The sequence below is a fragment of the Equus asinus genome, chromosome 21, assembly GCF_041296235.1.
Source record: "Equus asinus isolate D_3611 breed Donkey chromosome 21, EquAss-T2T_v2, whole genome shotgun sequence".
NCBI classification, from domain to species: domain Eukaryota; kingdom Metazoa; phylum Chordata; class Mammalia; order Perissodactyla; family Equidae; genus Equus; species Equus asinus.
The window spans coordinates 47,321,846-47,341,402 of NC_091810.1; the positions used below are offsets into that span (position 1 = coordinate 47,321,846).

General features: G+C 53.7%; 2 protein-coding genes across 6 annotated transcripts; one reads left to right on the forward strand and one right to left on the reverse strand.

Moving 5' to 3' along the window:
* PARP3 (poly(ADP-ribose) polymerase family member 3) lies at window positions 1–8,782 on the reverse strand. 5 transcript variants are annotated; one of them, XM_014840559.3, is made up of 11 exons: window positions 8,350–8,782; window positions 7,515–7,747; window positions 6,732–6,857; window positions 6,302–6,490; window positions 6,038–6,170; window positions 5,722–5,948; window positions 5,316–5,462; window positions 5,059–5,145; window positions 4,628–4,805; window positions 2,960–3,115; window positions 1–2,548 (listed from the first exon to the last, which is right to left on the reverse strand). In XM_014840559.3, the coding sequence occupies exons 2-11, from the start codon at window positions 7,692–7,694 to the stop codon at window positions 2,379–2,381; spliced, it is 1,593 nt and encodes a 530-aa protein (XP_014696045.1). In that variant the 5' UTR covers window positions 7,695–7,747; window positions 8,350–8,782; the 3' UTR covers window positions 1–2,378. The 5 variants fall into 5 exon arrangements, with proteins under 5 accessions (XP_014696045.1, XP_014696044.1, XP_070349830.1 ...); XM_014840558.3 differs by having other exon boundaries at window positions 7,515–7,751; window positions 8,350–8,779; XM_070493729.1 differs by lacking the exon at window positions 8,350–8,782 and adding an exon at window positions 7,954–8,018.
* A 339-nt stretch (window positions 8,783–9,121) lies between these two features.
* RRP9 (ribosomal RNA processing 9, U3 small nucleolar RNA binding protein) lies at window positions 9,122–17,317 on the forward strand. The gene is made up of 15 exons (XM_014840557.3): window positions 9,122–9,280; window positions 9,559–9,641; window positions 12,171–12,280; window positions 12,675–12,742; window positions 12,826–12,867; window positions 13,133–13,259; window positions 13,779–13,903; window positions 13,986–14,078; window positions 14,494–14,594; window positions 14,678–14,812; window positions 14,893–14,955; window positions 15,188–15,333; window positions 15,416–15,495; window positions 16,153–16,226; window positions 16,367–17,317. Exons 1-15 carry the CDS (start codon window positions 9,188–9,190, stop codon window positions 16,458–16,460), a joined length of 1,434 nt encoding a protein of 477 aa, XP_014696043.1. The 5' UTR covers window positions 9,122–9,187; the 3' UTR covers window positions 16,461–17,317.
* Window positions 17,318–19,557: the final 2,240 nt, after the last annotated feature.

Here is a 19,557-nt window from a genome sequence, read left to right on the forward strand (position 1 = left end):
TTAAAACATTTTGTAGTTTATTTTTTTAATTTTCAAAAAGAAATGCAGGAAGGATAAACCAGAAATTACAGCAAGTGGGTGGGAATGGGGTGAAAGGGCTAGGAGAAGAACATTCTTCTGAGCACACATTTTTGTATAGATTGGACTTTTTGGAACTATGTTAATGGTCTAATTATTGGAAAAAATAAATCAATGGAGATGAGGAAAAGCCCCTAAAAGTGAATATAAACAGAAATAAATAAACCTACCTGTATTTCAAATGAATAACGTAACTGCACTGAAGTGAAATAACCAACTCAAGTAACATTTGAACCTGTGTTCACACCTTTGACCACTGATCCTCAGTCTACAGATAAAAAGATAATCTTGAATAAGATTCAATAAATCTTGAGTTCTGCTTAGAACGTTTGTTTTTTATAATGGTATGGATGTAGCAATTCTGAAATTCCTTTTTGTGTGGGATTGAACGAATAAGTAAATACATTGATGTTGATGAAAACCAAGCTCCCATTAGAGAAGGGAGGTATAAATATGGATCTGAGGTAGAATGGAAGAACCCTGTGGTATTGGACTGGAGTTGGAGAAATGGATATAGATTATTTATTTACATACACGTATTTCCTAGCTCTTTTTGCTACAAAGACTTAAATGCAGTGACACCCCACTACCAAGGAGCATATCTACCGCCCAGATCTTAGATTCTAAATACTATTTCCTGCTCTAGGGAACCAGAGCCCTTGGAGAAATGGCTGATTCCAGGTTTGTGTGAGATGTGCCTGGAACATCTTGTGATGTCAGAAAGTAAGGAAGTGCTCAAAAAATTATGTAGACACAGGGGTCAGCTTGAAGAGCCTTCTGCTGGCCATATCTGGGACAGTTTGAGTATCAAAATAATGGCAGTAATGGATTATAACCCATTGCATAAAATAAGAATCCACAAATCCATACTGATATAGAAGAATAATTAATAAATATAAAAGAAACGAGGGAATTAGATAACTATCATTTGCAACCATCTTAGCAAAAATCGATTCAAGTCAACGATTTCAGGTAAAAATCATCAATGGATGTTAAAGCCAGTGGGTGAAAGTCAATGAGGAATGAGACATTTACACCTCCAAGTATTTTTCCCACAGATTGCTGATTAATTACAAACGGGAGAAAAAGTAACGTTCCAGTGGCAAAACCTGGTGGACACCACCTTAAGCAATCAAAGTTAACATCACCAAGAGTGGGATATGTCCCTCCTGACAATGCACTGAGGACACATCATTTATATATGTTCCTGCCAAAACTGCATACCTGAATCTATTCATGACAAAACATCAGACAAACCCAAATTGAGAGAGATTCTAGGAAACAACTGGCCTGTCCTCTTCAGGAGTGTCAAGAATGTCAAAGTTAGGAATGAAAAAAAATGGCTGAGGAATGGTTTTAGATTAAAGGAGACTAAAGAGACGTGACGAGTACATGCAGCATGTGACCCTGGACTGGGTCCTGGCCCTCTCTCTAGTGCCTGCACCCCTTGTTCGTGGGTGGGGTGACCTGGGGTGATAACTGGCATTCCTTTCCTGATTGCAGAACTGTGGCCCTCAGATACACGCTCAACCTGTCTATAATCCTCAGATATAAGACACATATGGATGTCTGGCGCCAAGACGTAAGCAATACTTGCGTAGCCTGGCCATGTCTGGGCTAAAGGACAGAATCACCAGGTGGATCCCCAAATGACCAACAGTTCTGAGTCGATGGTGAGGGTCCCCTCTGCAGGCCCAGTGTTCAGAGGAGGCCAGTTGTTTTAGTGATGGATGTAGATCGGCCAGGGTGGGTGGGGGGTGTGGGTGACCCACATCAACCTTGCGAGTGCTCGCTCCTTGGAGTGGGGCTGGAGCTGCCGTGTGGTGTGGTGGGTCACCGTTGGGAGAAAGGAGGCCCAGGCCTGGTGCAGCTGCAGCACAGATAAGCAGAGGCTGGGAGGTGAGTGAATATAATGTTTAATAAACTTGTCTGTGCATGCCTGAAGTTCAGCCTACCTTGGTGATCACATCTCTCGGATGGACGGTGTGGACGGCCTGGGTGGATGGGGGATGCCGCCCACCCTCAGCCTGTGTCCCTCTAACTACACAGCCTTGAATAGGCTTTTGTATCTGTATCCCAGTAATAACGCCAGTTGATTGTGCCCATCAGCTTAGGAGGGGAGCGAGACTGGGAGTTAGCCATGCCAGGGCTAACAAGGATTGGAGGGAGGGGGGATCCCTGTCTGGGAAAGAGGGAGATCTGGGAGCAGGAAGGAGTGATATGGGGGCACCAGGGATGGGCAGGAAGATTGAGGATGACGGTCCAGCCCCCAGCAGAGCCCCAGGAGGCGGGCGGACAGCTTAGAGGCGAACTTCCAGCAGGTAGCGCAGGCGGCACTGGCTCTCCTGGTAGATGAGATACTCGCTCTGCAAGAAGCTGGAGCTGCTGAACTCCGGGCAGGGCATGGGCGGGCCCTGGGGTACCACAACTTTCTGGCCATCCAGCTCCAGCTCAGTGTCCTGGGTCGGATCTGCAGGGCACAACAAGGGCCATGGTTATCCAAGGGTCACTGGTCCCTGGCTTTACCAGCTCTCCACTTCTGCTACAGGGAATGCTTGCTCATTCCTACCTTGCCAACCTCTAAACTACTTCACAGGCTGGGCCTTCTGCCTGGAATATCCTCCCCCAGTGCTCTGCCTGGGAAATGCCTACTCATCTTTCAATGCTCAATGAGACCTCTTCTTTGAAGCCCACCCGGATGCCCAGGAATGATCTGTTAAACCAGTGAGTGTTTGTTGAATGACAAAGTGAATGACTGACTGCAGTGATGAACCTGCTTCTTTTCGTCCCTCTCCACAGCCCCTTCTCTGCTCACCTCCTCCCTGAAAGCATCTGGTCCCCCATCTCACTCCCACCTTTTGTCCAGTTTCTTGGAGCTCACCAGGTTCTGTGTGGCCTCGGGCGATGACACTGTCGAAGCCAGGGGGTGGCTGCTTTAAGCTAGGCTCATCAATGGTGATGTGGTGTTCTCTGCCCAGTGCCACCTCACTCAGGAACATGTAGCCGATGTGGTGGGCCCCACAGCACATGCCAGTAACTGGGGGACACAGGGAGGCTCAGGGTGGGCAGTTTGGCCCTCCTGGCTGACTCCCTGGGCCCTTCTCTCTTACATCATTATCTCCTCTGGCTTTGCTGCCCCAGGCCAGAAAAGTGCCCATTCTTCCTCCATCCTTAAAAACACCTCCTTGGGGCTGGCCCTGTGGCTGAGTGGTTAAGTTCATGTGCTCTGCTTCGGTGGCCCAGGGTTTAGTTGGTTTGGATCCTGGGCACGGCCATAACACTGCTCATCAGGCCATGCTGAGGCAGTGTCCCACATGCAACAGCTAGAAGGACCCACAACTAAAATATACAACTATGTGCTGGGGGGACTTGGGGAGAAAAAGCACAAGGAAAAAAAAGAAGATTGGCAACAGTTGTTAGCTCAGGTGCCAATCTTAAAAAAACAAACAGACAACAAAAACACCCCCTTGTTCTGGCCGTGCTCCCTCCTTCCTCTCTCCTCCACTCCTCGGCTCTCTGAAGCCAGGCCTCTACACTCCCTGCCGCCCTCACCAAGGTCAGGAATGGCCTCCCAGTGACCAAATACGGAGCAAGGGGCTTTTCTCCCTGGCCTGTTCTGCTGATTTTGCCACTGGCATCCTTCACCCCTTATCCTGGGACGTCCTTGCACTGGCTCTACTAAGGCTGCCCTCCATGCCTTCTTAGGCTCTTCTGCCCTCCCAGTGGACCCCTCGGCCTTGGGCAGCCTCAGATATCCTAGAACTTCAGCACCATCCGCCCTCGGATGAATCCTTAGAACTTGCTCTCTTAGATGGGTGGGTGGTGGTGGTCTCCAATGATGGGGTCAGCCTGGGCTGAGGAGCCAGTCTGGGGAGGTCACCTCAGTGAGGACACCTCGGGAAACACACTTGGGGGTCATTAGAGAAACTTTCAACCCTTTCCCATACGCTGCCCCTCCTACCTCCCACATGTCCCTCTCATGGACTCTCTCCTCCCCCACCTCTATTGCTCTGGGCTGGGCACCCATCACATCTGGCCTGGATGAGAGCCTCCCTCCCTGCAGCCTCTGGCCTCTGCCACCCTCCCATAGCTGCAGCCACTGAGATCCTGTTACACGCAAATCTAACTGGGCTCCCCATTGCTCCCTGGATGAGGCTCCCTTGACCCTCCAGGGCCCCAGCCCCTGCCCACCCCAGGCACGTGCTCTAAGCTTTAGGATCAGGTTATGCTCAGAGGTCCTGACCTGCTGCAGCCTCCCAGCCTTTGTGCCACCCTGGGCTGCTTTACCTCGAAGTCTCCTCTTTCACCCCCTCCCAGGTCTGGTTGGCACACTCATCCTATCTGCATTGCCTTCTCCAGGAAGCCATCCCTGACCACTGGGTGCCTCCCTTGAGTCCCCCCAAGCCCTAGGATGCCCCATTGAGCACTCTGGGCAGTAACCATTCAAGGGTTCCTCTCCCGGATCCACCACAAGTTGGGCAAGCACTGGGCTGAGTCCTCCTTAGTGTCTCCATACCCGCCCAGGGCTTGGCCCTGAGCAGCATCTCACCATAGCCAGCTGACTTGCTGTTTTCTGAGGCGAAGTAGATGCCCTTGCCAACACGGCCACCAGAATGTGGCATGATGCGGAGCCCGCTGGTGAGGATGGCGGCCACCACAGCCACGTTGGTGCCATGCCACAGTAGCCTCCGATTACCCAGCTTGGAGTGGGCCTGGAACCTATCTCCCTGGAGGAAAGAAGGTGGGAACCGGGAAAGTCATGCAATCCAAGCTCAGGTGCTTCTCCCTGCTGTTCAGAGGGTACAACCAAGGCTGAGGGCCCCTCTGGCCATTCACGCACACTCACGCACACACACACAAGACCTAGGCCTCGCAAAACTGATCAGAGTGGCTAGGCTGAGTACTAAGGGGCAGATAGGCCAAGGTCATCTCCATGAGGGATAAGGTAGTGATGGAATGGGTGAGGGGACTCTCCCTCACCTCTCCTTCTCGGTTCACTTTCCAAACATGTTGAAGAGCAGGGCACCTGTAGTTGTTGCCCGTATGTTTTAAGTAGGTATGAATCACCTGTGGGAAGAGCAGAAGCGGTGTGCCAAGGGTGAGAGACGTGTTCTTAGGCCCTAGAGACACAGGGAGGGAAGGCTGAAGGCAAGGGACTCCTCTGGGCACCTGGAGGGCAGATGCGCAGAGGGACGGTGCCCATTGTTAGCCCAGCTCCTCTGTGGGGCCCTGCCCACCTTGTAATCAGGTGCCTCTGGGTCTAGCAGCTGGAGCTGGCACTTGAGGAGCTGGTAATCTCGGTCCAGTGGGTGTGGCACCTCCTCCACCTTCTTCTCCTCAGGAGCTGCCTGTAGGGTCTGGGCCAGCTCGATGTCTGCCAGCACCTAAGATGATGGGCGCTAGCAGCTTGTCTGTCTACTTGACTCCTGGCCTCCCTTCTCCCTCCCACAGCACTAGGACCATGGCTACCCCACCTGTCTGTCCACTTGTTCATCCCCACCACATCTATCTGTCTGGCCTTCTCCTCCTTCGGCTTGCCTGTGGCAGTCCACCTATCTGGGGCTTCTTGGCCATCTGTCCTCCCTCCCCTGCCCAGTCTATCTGTTTGATACCCCCACTGTCTGCCCACCCGCCAACCCTCACCAGCAGCATGTCCTTCTTGGCCTGCAGAAGCTCAGGGGAGTTGATGGGCGGGGGCCGGCTGCGGCCAAAGTTGTGGGGAATGACAGTGTAGAAGCGGGAAGACAGCTCCTCCAGGTTGAGGCCACCATCTGTGGGGGTTTTCAGGGCCACCTCCAGTGCCTCTAAAGCCTCGAAGCCCCGTGCAATCTGCTGCTTGCTCAATTTTCCCAGGGGCATCTTCTTCACATCTAAGGGGATGGGGAGAGTGGGGAGACTCAGCCCCAGAGCCCTGCTACCCCTGGGCCCCTGCAACCCTACCTGGCTCCTCTCCCCTCACCCAGGTTCATGAGGGCCATAGCATTATTGAACATGTCCTTGCTGAAGATATTGGTGATGAGCTTCTGTGTGGCTGTATCCAGGGAGCAGGGCTGCACCTGCTGGACCACGGTCCTCAGTGGGCCTCCGTCCACCTAGGGATAGAGGGTGCACGTGGGTAGGCGCAGCTGGGCAGGGCACCTGCGCCTGGAGCAGGGCCCAGCATAATGCAGAGTTTGGCCAGACTGAGGCCCATGCACCCTCCCTGGCCACTCCGCCTCTCCACCTTCACCATGGCTTCCTGGGTTTCCTCCTCTCCTTGTACTTCGATAAGTGTGTACTTGCCGGGATGGGCCACAAAGCGGTCCCTCTCCGCCCAGCTGTTCTTGGTCTTGTCTCGAAATTTCTTCTCAAAGTCCTTCTTTGCATCCTCCAGTAACACGAAGTAGTTGAGCTTTGACTGGCCCACCTCTCCCTGCAACCAACAGCCTTCAGGGGCATGCCCTCCACTGTGCCCACCGCAAACATCTGCTAGCTTCTGCTGTGCCAGGCCCTGTGCTGAGTGCCCCTGGACAGTTGGAGGTGGGGAGGTGACACAGTCAGCAGCCGTGGGCTTTCGGCCTGAGAAACCTGTGGGGACCCTGGGGAGCAGGGGGCATGTGTTGAGCAGGGAGAGGTGGGGAGGAGGCAGGCACAGGTGGGCAGGTGGTACTCACCACACGGCCCCAGCGGTTCCAGCAGACAAAGCGGTCACCCGCTTCCAGCAGCTGGATGATGTAGAACTTGTTGTTGTTGTTCCCGACGTTGGTCTGGTTCAGGGTGCAGTTGTAGTCTTCATGCACCTGGGGCCAGAGGGGGCACGGGGAGGGCAGGCTGGCTTGGGCTGCCCTTGGGTGGGACGGGGCAGCCAGCCACACACTGATAGAGATCTGACAGGGACAGGAGTCAGACTGCATTGGGGTGTCAGAGGAGGCCCCGCTTGTGAAGGCTAGAGGGGGTCATGGTTCTGGCCTGTGGGACACAGTCTGAGGGGACATGGCTAAACTTGGGCAATGGAGAGAGGTTCTGGGGGGACATGACTGTGCCCTGGGTCTGGGGATCTGAGGGACACATGGTTCTGCCTTGGGGGTTCTGACAGGGACACAACCCTGCCCTGTGGGTGATCTTAGGTGTCAAGGCCCTACCCTGTGTGGCTGGTTTGAGGGGACATAGGTGAGTCCTGAGGAGACTGAGGGGGTCAGAACCCTGCCTTAAGTGTGGTGGTGGGAGGCCTGAGAAGCTCAGGGGCCTGTGCTGGGGTCTGAAGAGCAGACATGACCTGCCCAGATTTGATAGGATATAGCCCTGCCAGACCTTTGGGGTCTTGGGAGAACATAGCTTACTTGGGAGCCTTGAGCTATGTGGCCAGAGCCTAGCCCCAGTGGAGAGGGGAGTGGGTCTTGAATGTATTTGTATCTAGGAGACTCTGGGCCTCTGGAGACCCAGGGACTACAGCTTACCTGGGTCCCCGGGCTGCCACTGAGTGGGCATGCAGGGTCCACTCGGACTATGCACTTCTCTGTGGGTGCAGCCCTGAGGGCCTCTGCAGTGGAGCGGAAGTTGTCATCCTCTGTCCCCTGGCGCCCCTTCTTCTTCTCAGGGCCCTCATGCTGTGCAGGGGGTTTGCGCTTTGGAGTCATGGCTGTTCTGGGCCACCGAGGAGGACCTCAGGCCTCATAACTTCCGCACCCACCTGGCTGGCAAAGCACAAATTGCTGTACCCTGGGTTTGCCCTTTGGTGACCTCCCACTGCCTCCACCTGCCTCCACTTCCCCATTCCCAGGCCCAGACCAAAACTGGCTCTCTGCACCCCAGATACACCCCTTTCCCCACTCACAGGGGCCAGGCCATGACCCTGTCCAGTCTGCCCACGTCGGTCAAGGAAGAGTGGTTCCCTACCTTCTCTAGCTCTCCAGTGTGTTTCTGACATGATAGGGAAAGTGAAAGGAAACTCTCCCCCATCACTTCTGGGCTCCTCCTCCCTCCAGAACACTCGCTGGGTACTGCCTGCTCCTGCCCCCTCTCAGCTAACTTGGACCTGGCATAGTTGCTAGGCTGAGTCACCCCAGCTATGGAGGAGAGTGGGCAGCTGTCCTGGGGGCAGCACTCCTGGACCAGACCTGTCCCTCCAGAGCTTGGGACTCAGTAGCGTAAAAACCCTTCCCAAAGGGCTCAAGAGTTCCGGGGTGCCAGCCAGGGTTGTAGACCACTGGCCCTGTACAGCCAGAGGGCAAGGGCCAGTCCCACCCCGCCCTGCCCTGTGGAAGGCTGTGGGCAGGTCCATAGGACACTCACCTAAGAGAAGTAGAGACCTGGGAGAGGGCACGGCTACTATCAGCAATTCCTGGCAGTCCTAGTTCCAGGGCCCTCTCTAGCAACCCTCTGTAAGCCTTAGGCTTCCCGGCAATCGCCAGAGGGGTGGAGCTGAGGTTGGAGCGTAGGATTTCAGTTATGTGGCCACCAGTTGGGTGAGTCAGAGGCTGGGCAGGCCGAGGGCGGGGAGCCTCTCCCACGGATGGGTGGACCCTTGATCAGGACATAGCCAAAGCCCAGGGGATTGACGCCGCCCTTAGCGCTGCTCATCTCGCCTGAGGCATGCAATACGTGTCCACCGGTTGCCCAACGACCTCGGGCCCGGGTACTGGCATTGCCTCCCTCTCCCCGGGGCTGCCTGGATCCCCCCCGTTATCTAGTGTCAGGCTGGTTCACCCTTGTCCCCGCCCCCGACGGGGAGGAGGCACGCTCCAGCACAGGGAACCCTGTATCTCTGGCGCCCCCAAGCGTACAAGACGCGCAATCACACAGAAGGCCCTCCTGGTCGGACTCCTCCTTTAGACGTCAGCTAAGTAGTAGAGCGCACGCGCCGCAGCCTTGGGCCGGAAGCGCAGAGAAGAGGCTTGCTTCCTATTGGAGATTGGCGAGGGAGCCGGAGCTCAAGGAGGCGTGGCCACAGGCGTTTATCCTATGGGCGCTTGGGGGCGTGACAGAGCCTACTGAAGGACCCAATGGAGCTTGAGAGGCGGGGCGTGCCGGGCTGTGGGAGCCTATCAGGGCGCGGAGTCTTGCCAGACCGCGCGGGTTTAGTCGCCACGTGAGCTCACCAGCGGCTGCGGCAACACACACGTCCGGCAGCATGTCAGCGACAGCGGCGGCTCGAAAGCGGGGAAAGCCGGCCTCGGGGGCGGGGGCCGGGGCCGGTGCGGGGGCCGGCAAGCGGCGGCGGAAGGTGAGCGTGGCGCTTCTGTTGGTCGGGGTCAGTACTACTAGGACCACTATCCCATCCGCGGGCCCCGGGCCCTGGTCACCTCCCCGGCCCTTCTCACGGGACCCCAGCTGGAGTCAGCTTCGTTCCTCTCTCCGCGAGCTGAATTCTGGAAGGCTTTGCACTTGAGCCGGGGCCACCGCCTTTCCCAGTCCCGGGGTTCGCGAGAGACCGGAAGGGGCCCTTGATCAGTGCCGGGGTGGTGGGGACCCTTGATCAAAGATCATATAATTAATTCCCAGGCCGACTCTGCTGGGGACAGGGGCAAGTCCAAGGGTGGCGGCAAGATGAATGAGGAGATCTCTAGCGACTCAGAGAGTGAGAGGTGAGCTCTTTTTTCCTACCTAGTGGAAGGGAACACTGAGGCCCATGGAGTGTGGAGGACTCTGAGTCGGGGCAAAGCTGGGCCTAGAACCCAGAGCTCTGGTCCTTGGCTCTCAGATCTTGGCCCTTTCCTCCAGTTTCTAACCCTGAGAAGTCTCATGTCCTTCCCTGCAGGGTCTCTCTGTTGGGGGGACTGCCAGCCCCAGTGGGAGACCACTGAGACCTCCCTGGCTTATGGCAGGGAGCTGAACACAGGCTGGACTGACTGGCAATGGGAGAGGGATGCAAGCGTTGCTCGCTAGTTCATCATTATGTTTTCCCACGGTTTCATAATTGCTTTCCCCCTTGACTCTCAACATATGCCAGGCACTGGCTTCACTGTTGAAAGTACAGAGATGAGCAGGCAGGTGAAAGCCAAATGTGTTGTAATGGGATGCATATCTTACAGCTTGTGTTCTGGGAACAGAGGAGGCTACATTTAAATAGAGAGATGAGGAGGATTCCTTCATGGAGAGGGAGGGAAGGCATTCAGGGATCAGAGAAAAGTCTGGGGTGTAAGTGTACCAGAAGGGGAGATGGAGAGGTGGTGGATGCATCCAGATTGTGGAGGGCTTTGAATACCTGTCTCATTCTGCAGGTGATGGGGATGGGGTATGTTGCAGGGTTTCAAAGGGGGCTAGCTGGGTGTCAGGCCTGACCCTGTGGAATGGCAACCCTCATACCAGGGAATCCTGGTGCCTTCTTTAAGAGTTGGCTTTGGAAATTCTGCTTCTGAAATACGTGTTGGCCTTAATCTGCTCACAGGAAGACTTCTATACTTTTCTTAGTCCTAAGGTTGCTGTGAGTGGGCGTGTGCCAGGCCCTGGGCTAAACACTTTCAAGTGTGTTTAAAATGTGTTGTGAAATGTATTAGAAATGGAAGAGTTCATGAAATGTATTTGCACTAGAAAGAGTAATGATGAATGATGAACCTCTGGGCGCCCAACACTGAGGTTAAGAGGTAGACCATTTGCAGAAACTTAGAAGCCCCAACTGCCATTCCTTTCTTTGGGTTCTTTCCTTCCTTCCTTTTTCTTCTTTTTTAAAATTTTCTCATTCAACTATAATTTACATACAGTAACGTTCACCTTTTTTAGTATACAGTTCGATGAGTTTTGACAGACGCATATTTCTGTAGCTACCACCACTATGAGGCTACAGAAGGGTTTCATCACCCTCCAGAATTCCCCCCTGGTCTTTTGTGGTCAGTTCCTCTCCCTTCCCCCAGTCCCTGGTAACTTCTGTCCCTATAGTTTTGCTTTTTCTGGAATGTCATATGAGGGGACTCATACAATGACCACTTCTCCTGGTTGTCTATAGAGTTCTGTCTCCTATGTGTGAAGCCCTAAACAAGAGATTGATTAGTTTGGGTAAACTGAGTAGAAGTTCTGACTTTGGCTCTGTAAGGGAAGGGCAGCACCAACCCTGTTGGCTGAAGCCTTGCTGGGCACTGGGTACTAAATGGTCCCTGGGGCATGGTCTGGCCTTGGCTTCCTTGAATTTCCAAGGTCCCTTCTGGGGAAGTTGTGGGCAAGGTCATGTATGAGTCCTAGGAACCAGTTGGAGCACCTGTCAGGGACTAGAGATCTGCAGGCACATGATTGAGGGAACAGGCTGCCCTGGGTTTTCTGCTTCTTAGTTCCCATGATCTACTTCCAGTGACCAGGAGTAAGTCAAAGTAGGACTTTAGTGAATTGAGTGCTCTCAGCTGGTCCAGGGCCTGGGGCACGGAAGGGAAGGCGGGGACTTCACCAGCACGAGGTCAAGCCAAGACTAGTTAAACTTCATCTGGAATCTTGTCCTCAGGGTAGAGGATGGTGCTGTGGCAGTGAGGATGAAGCAATGACACTCTCAACCTGTCTCGGGTCCTTGGGTAGGATCTGGGCTGGCAGCTCTCCCATGTCTGGGGGCGGGGGTTCTGGGATCTACCTTTTTGCTCTTCATGTTGTATCTCCTGTTTCCTGTCTTGTATGCTTATCTCATTCTTAGTTCACCCTCTTGTTCAGGAGCACATCCTCCATCCTTAGAAGAAGGAGCAAGGACCAACTCTGTGACACCTTATATATCTGACACTCTCTTCACTTGTTGGTTTAACTGGCACGGCATTCCAGGGGTTAGCATTTTCTTTGGGAATTTCATGTGCGCAGCTCCTTTGTCTTGCTGCTCTCAGTGTTGCTGTTGAGACGTCTGAAGTCATTTTGATTGCTGACCTTTGTACACAACCTGATTTTTCTTGGGAGGCTATAGAACCTTCTCTTTCCTTCCAGAGTTGAGAGATTTCGCAGCGATCCCTTTGGGTTTGGGGTCTATTTTCACCCTTATGACAGGCACTGGGTGGGCCCTTTCAGTTTTCTGCATGTGTAATCATTGGCCATGACGGCTGGTAGGGATGGAGGCAGTTGAGTGGCACGGGGAGCAGCCAGGAGGTATGGTCCTAGTGGCCAGAGCAGCAGGGTTAGTCCTCCTCAAACCCGGCCCCTCCTGCCCATAGCCTAGCTCCCAGGAGGACTGAGGAGGAGGAGGAGGAGGAGCTGGAGGAGACCGCCCAGGAAAAGAAGCTGCGTTTGGCCAAGCTCTACCTTGAGCAGCTCAAGCAGCAAGGTAAGCCCATGGGCTGGGCAGGTGAGGGGTGGGACCTGTGCCTAAGCCTGCGTGATGCAGTCCCAGCCACGTGATGGGTGATTGATGCATGTACATGCTGGGGTGCCAGGGCGCCCAGTACTGGCCACCCTGTGGGAGGGTGGCCAGGAGCTCTAATGGACCTCCTGGGGCAAGCCAGACCTTCAGGTGTCTTTAGACTGGTCTGATAAGTAAAGACAGGGAGTGGGCAGGAGGAGACCATCCAGCCTTCCCTCCCCTTTGCCTGAAGCAGGCTGACTTCCCTTGGGACACAGCCTAAGTGTTCAGGGCCCAGAACTGAGGTGGTGGGGTGGGGTTGGGAAGGAAAAAGTGGGGTTTTGGCCTGGGTTTACTTGGTCTGCTCTGTCCTACACAGAGGAGGAGAAGGCTGAGGCCCGCGAATTTGAGGAGGACCAGGTGGCGGGACGCCTGAAGGAGGATGTGGTGAGTGTGGAGGGAGGGTGATGGGAGGGAAGTGATGGGGCTGGTCCTGCTCCTGGGATCTCACCTCTTTCCTCTCCATGCAGCTCGAGCAGAGGGGCAGGCTGCAGAAGTCGGTGGCAAAGGAGGTGAGCGGGCAGGGCACTTTGATGTGCCTTGGAGGGAATTCGGGGTCCCACCTGGGTTGGTGGGCAGATGGCCCAACTGAGGACTCAGGCTGTGGGGTCTTTGGTCTGGAACATGTGGGCATTTTCGCAGAGTCAGGTAAGGATCTGGTCCTTGTGGCCCTGGGTCCGGCTTTCCTTCTGGGCGGGGTGGTGGGAAAGGATGGTGTGTGCGTGGAGGGGTGCCTTCCTGCCCCCAGTTGCAGTGACCCAGCCCCTACCTGACCAGATCCAGGCACCAGCGCCAACCGACATTCGAATGTTACGGGGCCACCAGCTCTCCATCACGTGTTTGGTTATCACCCCAGATGACTCGGCCATCTTTTCCGCTGCCAAAGACTGCACCATTATCAAATGTGAGTGAATGCCTGGGTCAGGGTATGGCTCCCGGGGGTCATCCAGGAGGGCTGGTCTGGGGAGGAGGCCGTAATTAAGGCAAACTGAAGCCTGATGAGGGAAGCTTCTAGAAGCAGGTTTGCTCCCAAAGAGGTGTTTTCTGTGTGACAGCAGAAGCTTCTGCTCAGGAGTGGGGCTTGTGAGCTCCCTGACACTGTCATTGGATTGAGTTCCTGGTCCTCCTGGGTTCCCAACCTTCGACAACTGAGTTCTGTCCTCATCCATCCTGTTCATCAGCAGGAAGAACTTGCACCATCTGTGTCAAAGCACTTTGCTGTCCCTTCTCTTCTGGGCTTCATGGCTGCCCTTTGGGATTATTGTCACCACTTAACAGATGAGGAAACTGAGGTGACTTGTCCAGGGGCTGAGCCAGATCTGACGTGAGGCTAGGACTTCATTACCACATGCTGCCCTTGAGGGGGGGTTGCCAGCCAGTCCTGTCTGCCATCCTAGTAGCCTCTTTCTTCCTTCGGTGTCAGGGAGCGTGGAGAGTGGACGGAAGCTTCATGTGATCCCACGAGCCAAGAAGGGTGCTGAGGGGCAGCCCCCTGGCCACAGCAGCCACATCCTTTGCATGGCCATCTCCTCTGACGGCAAGTACCTTGTAAGGCACGGTTGGCCCTGGGGGTGAGTGAGAGGTCTGGGCACACAGTGGGTACCTGTGGCCATCGTCCTCATCCCCACAGGCCTCAGGCGACCGCAGCAAACTCATTCTCATTTGGGAGGCCCAGAGCTGCCGGCACCTGTACACCTTCACGGGACACCGGGATGCTGTGTCGGTGAGCTGGGCCTCCTTTTGTGGACACTTAGCCTAAATGGGCCAGACTTGGTGCTGGGCCCTGTGGAATGGGGAGAATGGGGCAGAGGGTCCCCATCCTCGGAACCTGCTCTTGGTGTAGTGAGTGGCTCTGTAAAGGACATAAACAGAGTGAAGGGCCAGGAAGGGGTTGGGGAGACTGACTTGAACTTGCCTAGGGAGCAGGGAGGCCTCTGAGAAGTCTCCAGCTGCTCGAGGGCAGGCGAGCGTGCCCCTGGCTCCAGATAGAGCTGTACAGAAGTGCCCACAGAGCTGTTACGGGGAGCTGGCTCCTTGTGCCCTGTAACTTGTTTTTCAGGAAGTCCTCCCTGGGCCTGACCTATGTCTCACCTGCCATAGTCCAGGTCCCCTTTTGCCTTCTCTCCTTGCACCCATAGGGACTGGCGTTCCGCAGAGGCACGTACCAGCTCTATAGCACGTCCCATGACCGCTCTGTGAAGGTGTGGAACGTGGCGGAGAACTCCTACGTGGAGACACTGTGAGTTTATGTGGGGAGAGGGTGTGTGGATGTGTGTGTGCGAGTTCACATGTGACCCCATTCTCCCTCTGTCCCCACTTCAGTTTCGGACACCAGGATGCCGTGGCTGCATTGGATGCCTTGAGCAGAGAGTGCTGTGTGACAGCTGGGGGCCGGGATGGGACTGTGCGTGTATGGAAGATCCCTGAGGAGTCCCAGCTTGTCTTCTATGGCCATCAGTAAGGCAGCCTGCTGCACTAGGTGGGGGCCGGGGGCTAGGGGTGGGGGTGGGCACGCCCCTCACTGCTCCTTTCTCCAGGGGCTCCATCGACAGCATCCAGCTCATCAATGAGGAGCACATGGTGTCGGGCGCAGATGATGGGTAAGAGCTGCCTTTTGGATGTCTCCCACCAGTGCCATTGCTCCTGGACCTGCCTCATAGGATCCCCCTGCTTTGTAGCTGTGATAACCGCTTTTCATAGATGAGTATCCTGAGGCAGAGAGCTGAGGTGACCTTGTCTGCCTCCCATGGTGGTATGCACTTGGTCCCTTCGCTCCTGTGGCCTTTCTGCCCTGTCTCTGGCCTCCTCACTGACTCTCCTACCTGTTCACAGCTCCGTGGCTTTGTGGGGACTCTCCAAGAAGCGGCCACTTGCCCTGCAACGTGAGGCCCATGGGCTGCGGGGGGAGCCGGGCTTGGAGCAGCCCTTCTGGGTGTCATCGGTGGCAGCCCTGCTCAACACAGACCTCGTGGCCACAGGTGGGTACCCTCCACGGCAGAGAGGAGGGGGTCACAGGGTGGGCTGGTGCAGGAGGTGCTCACTGTCTCCTTGTCCCCCCAGGCTCCCACAGCTCCTCCGTGCGGCTCTGGCAGTGTGGGGAGGGCTTCCGGCGGCTTGACCTTCTCTGCGACATCCCCCTGGTGAGTGGGGCTTGAATGCCCAGCCTTCTATGCCACACTCCCGGGCTCCTTAGCCTCCCCAGAGCAGGCCAGCTATGACTTCTCTTCATAGTCCCAGCTCCTTGCACAGGGCCTGGCAGGAAGCCTCCCTTCTTCCTCTCCCCAGTCCCCTACCTGTCCTAGACCATCCTGGGTACTGGGGTACAAGGCCGGGAACAGGGTGGCCAAAGGTCTGGAGGGCCTGGCACTGTGATCGCATGGCTGGTGCCAGATTAATGCCAGGCTAAGGCGTGGGGACCTGGGGTAACCTAGGAGAGAATGGCAGACTCTGTCAGTGACGTCTGGTGACAGTGCAGGGCTTGGGTCAATGGTGACGGTCATGGGTTCTCCAGGGCCCCACAGCCGGAAGCCAAGCGCTGGGCCCTGGCTAGGCTGACATACTTGGTGTACGCTGTTTCTTTAATCCTCGCAAACTCACTGTGAGGCTGGTGCTCCACTTCCCCCCTCTCACAGATGGGGAGGCTGAGGCCCTGAGGGGAAAGGGCTGGCCCAAGTGGCAGGAGGCAGCGCAGGGATTTAACCCAGGCCTGGTACGGCCAAGCCCTTGACTGTGATGCTGGGGCTATGGTGGGGGGATCTGTACTCATCTTCTACTGCATTGTCCCTCCCTCTTCTCAGGTGGGCTTTATCAATAGCCTCAAGTTCTCCAGCACTGGGGACTTCCTGGTGGCTGGGGTGGGGCAGGAGCACAGGTATGAGGCACCCCTTCAAGGGTGAGGGTGGGCTCAGGTGGCGCTGGCTGGGTGGCTGGGCAGTTGGGCAGCCGTGGGAATGGGGTGGAGACTGGGTGAGAGCTGAGCCTGTCCTCAGCTGCTCCTCTTGTCCCCTGTAGGCTTGGCCGATGGTGGCGGATCAAAGAGGCTCGAAACTCTGTCTGCATCGTCCCACTTCGCAGGGCCCCCAGACCCCCAGCTGCTGGCTCCTGACAATCTCATCCCCTTTATTTAAGTCCTTCCTAGACTATACCCACCCTCTTTGTATTAAAAGCCTCCTCTTTTGGGCCTTGTCTCCTGCTGCTTCTTGGGTAGGGAGGACCGGGGGATGGCGGGGATTGTGGGTTGGAAAAGGCCTGGGGAGGGCAGGTTTCCAGTGGTCTCAGTTCTGTTCCTCTGCTGCCCTGAGGGCTTTTTATCCTTTTCCAGGGAACCTGGGATGGAGCCCTCAGCTGGCTTCTGGCTCCTGGTTCCTGAATATCCTCTATGATCTCATTGGGCCAACTCCCCAACCACTGCTTTGGGCAGGTGAGGGTGAGAAGCTGCTGACCCCTCAGCTACGAAGCCATGCTGTTCAGTTATGTGTAAGGGCTGGCTGTGGAGTCTGAGAACTGAAATGAAGACAGCTAGGTCTACAAGTCAGGCTGACCCGCCCCACCCAGGCCAGATCAGGAAGCCGAAGGGGACAGAATGCCCCTGGGATTTGGGGTCTGCCTGTGGTTCTCAAGGGGCAGCATGGTCCCCTTGGGAGGAAGCCACGGGGCTTACCTCCTGCTCCCATGCTCATGAGGCCTCCTCAGACAGACCTGCTCTTACTTTCATTCTCCTGGGGCCAGAAGGGTCAGGTTCAGATCGAACCCCTGAAAATCCTGTTATGGATCAGAAGATGTTGATAGAATTCACTCTCTATGTCCTGCCTCAAACTGAGCTTAACAGCAGCATAAACATACCTCCTGAATAACATTGCAAGCAACACTGAAATGCCCCTTAATAGATGAATGCGTTTCCTGTTAGCACATTCCCAGGGAGAAATTAAGGTTTGAAAATAAATGCCCTTGGAACTGAAACTGAAAATAATTTCTCTTATGGCTTCTATTCTCAGTCTTGGTCAACTGAGACTTCCTTGCTGTAGCTGGTCTCTTACTTATTTATTTTAGCTACAGTTCAAAAACACAAAATATACCATCTTGACCATTTTTTTGTTTTATTTTATTTTATTTTTTTCCTTTTTCTACCCAAAGCCCCCCGGTACATAGTTGTCTATTTTTTTTTAGTTGTGGGTCCTTCTAGTGGCGTGTGGGATGCCGCCTCAGCATGGCTTGAACGGTGCCATGTCTGTGCCCAGGATTTGAAGCGGTGAAAGCTGGGGCTGCCACAGCAGAGCGTGCAAAGTTAACCACTCAGCCACGGAGCCGGCCCCCAGATCTTGACCATTTTTAAGTGTACAGTACAGTAGTGTTAAGTATACTCACACTGTTGTGTAACAAATCTCCAGAACTTTTTCATCTTGTGAAACTGAAACTCGACAACCATTAAAACAACTCCACACTTCTCTCTCCTCCAGCCTCTGTTAACAACCATTCCATGTTCTGTTTCTATGAATTTAACTACTTTAGAGATATCATGAACTGAATCATAGTATTTGTCTTTTTGTGTCTATTTTATTTCACTTAGCATGATGTCCTCAAGGTTCATCCATGTAGTGTGTGACAGGATTTCCTTTTTGAGGCTGAGTAGTATTCCAGTATATGGACATACCGCATTTTGTCTGTTCATTCGTCAGTCAATGGGCATTTCGGTGGTTTCCACCTCTTGGCTGTTGTGAATAACTGCCATGAAAATGAATGTGCAAATATCTCAAGAACTTACTTTCAATTCTTTTGGATATATACCCACAAGTGGGATTGCTGGATTATATGGTAGTTTTATTTTTAATTTTTTGAAGAACTGCCGTACTATTTTCCATACAGGTTGCACCATTATGTAATTCTACCTACAGTGCACAAGAGTTCCAAATTCTCCACATCTTTTACCAATACTTATTATTTATTTATTTTTATAGTAGCCATCCTAATGGGTGTAAAGTGGCCTATCTCATTGTGGTTTTGATTTGCATTTCTCTAATGATTAGTAATGTTGAGTGTTTCTGCACACTTTTGAATCATGTTTTCTTCGTGAGGAAGATTGGCCCTGAGCCAGCATCTGTGCCCATCTTCCTCTATTTTATATGTGGGTCGCCTCCCACAGCATGGCTTGATCAACGTTGCGTAGCTCTGCACATGGGATCTGAACTGGCAAACTCCGGGCTGCTGAAGTGGAGCGTGCAAACTTAACCACTACGCCACCAGGCTGGCCCCTCGTGTTTGTTTTTTTGTTGTGAGTTTTGGGAGTTCTCTATATTTTCTGGATATTAATCCTTTCTCAGATACATGATTTGCAAATAGTTTCTCCCATTCTGTGGGTTGCCTTCTTTTTGTTGATACTGTCTTTTGATTTATAAAATTTTAAAATTTTCATGAAGTCCAATTTGCCTATTTTTTTCTTTTGTTGCCTGTGCTTTTGGGGTCACGTTCGAGAAATCATTGCCAAATGCAGTGTTGTGAAGGTTTTACTGTGTGTTTTCTTCTGAGTCTTACAGTTTTAGGTCTTACATTTAAGTCTTTGATCCATTTTGAGTTAATTTTTGTGAGTCTTGTAAGATAGGGGTCCAGTTTCACCCTTCTGTGTGTGGATGTCCAGTTTTGCTGACACCGTTTGGTGAAGAGACTGTCCTTCCCCATTGAGTGGTCTTAGCACCCTTGTCAAAGATCATCTGACTACATGTGAATGGGTTTATTTCTGGGCTCTCTATTCCATGTGGTTGAGTTCTTGAGCAGCATCTGCCATTAGCAAACCTTGTGCCTTTAGCATCTTCTGGGATCCTTCCCTTCACCTTCTGCTTTGCCCAAAATCTGGCTGTTTCATGAGGATGTGCCTCCCACCTAGCTCTTGGAGGTAGAATGGATGTTCTCCACGTCTCTTGTATTAGTTAGCTATTACTGACTAGCAAACCACCCTAAAACTCAGTGGCTTAGAACAGTTACTGGTCTAGTGGTCAACTGAGTGTTTCTTCCAGTCTCAACAAAGCTTACTCATGCTTTTGCAGTCAGCCTTGTGTTGTGGGCTCTGCTGATCTTGAGTGATCTTTTCTATGTTTAGGGGTTGGCTGGCAGTAGGTCAGTCTAAGGCCTCAGCTGGGAAACCTGGACTCCTCCACATGGCATCTTATTCTCCAATAGGATAGCTCAGACTTTTTCACATGTCTGCACAG

What these genes read in the sequence shown, in the direction of transcription:
- PARP3 (XM_014840559.3), bottom strand. Translation starts at nt 7,694, where the DNA reads ATGACTCCAAAGCGCAAACCCCCTGCACAGCATGAGGGCCCTGAGAAG. An exon ending in GTGGCAGCCCGGGGACCCAG is followed by an intron (nt 6,858 to 7,514) that starts GTAAGCTGTAGT and finishes CTCTGGCCCCAG; the next exon opens with GTGCATGAAGACTACAACTG. An exon ending in TATGGCCCTCATGAACCTGG is followed by an intron (nt 5,949 to 6,037) that starts GTGAGGGGAGAG and finishes CCATCCCCTTAG; the next exon opens with ATGTGAAGAAGATGCCCCTG.
- RRP9 (XM_014840557.3), top strand. Translation starts at nt 9,188, where the DNA reads ATGTCAGCGACAGCGGCGGCTCGAAAGCGGGGAAAGCCGGCCTCGGGG. An exon ending in GTGTCGGGCGCAGATGATGG is followed by an intron (nt 14,956 to 15,187) that starts GTAAGAGCTGCC and finishes ACCTGTTCACAG; the next exon opens with CTCCGTGGCTTTGTGGGGAC. An exon ending in TTCTCTGCGACATCCCCCTG is followed by an intron (nt 15,496 to 16,152) that starts GTGAGTGGGGCT and finishes CCCTCTTCTCAG; the next exon opens with GTGGGCTTTATCAATAGCCT.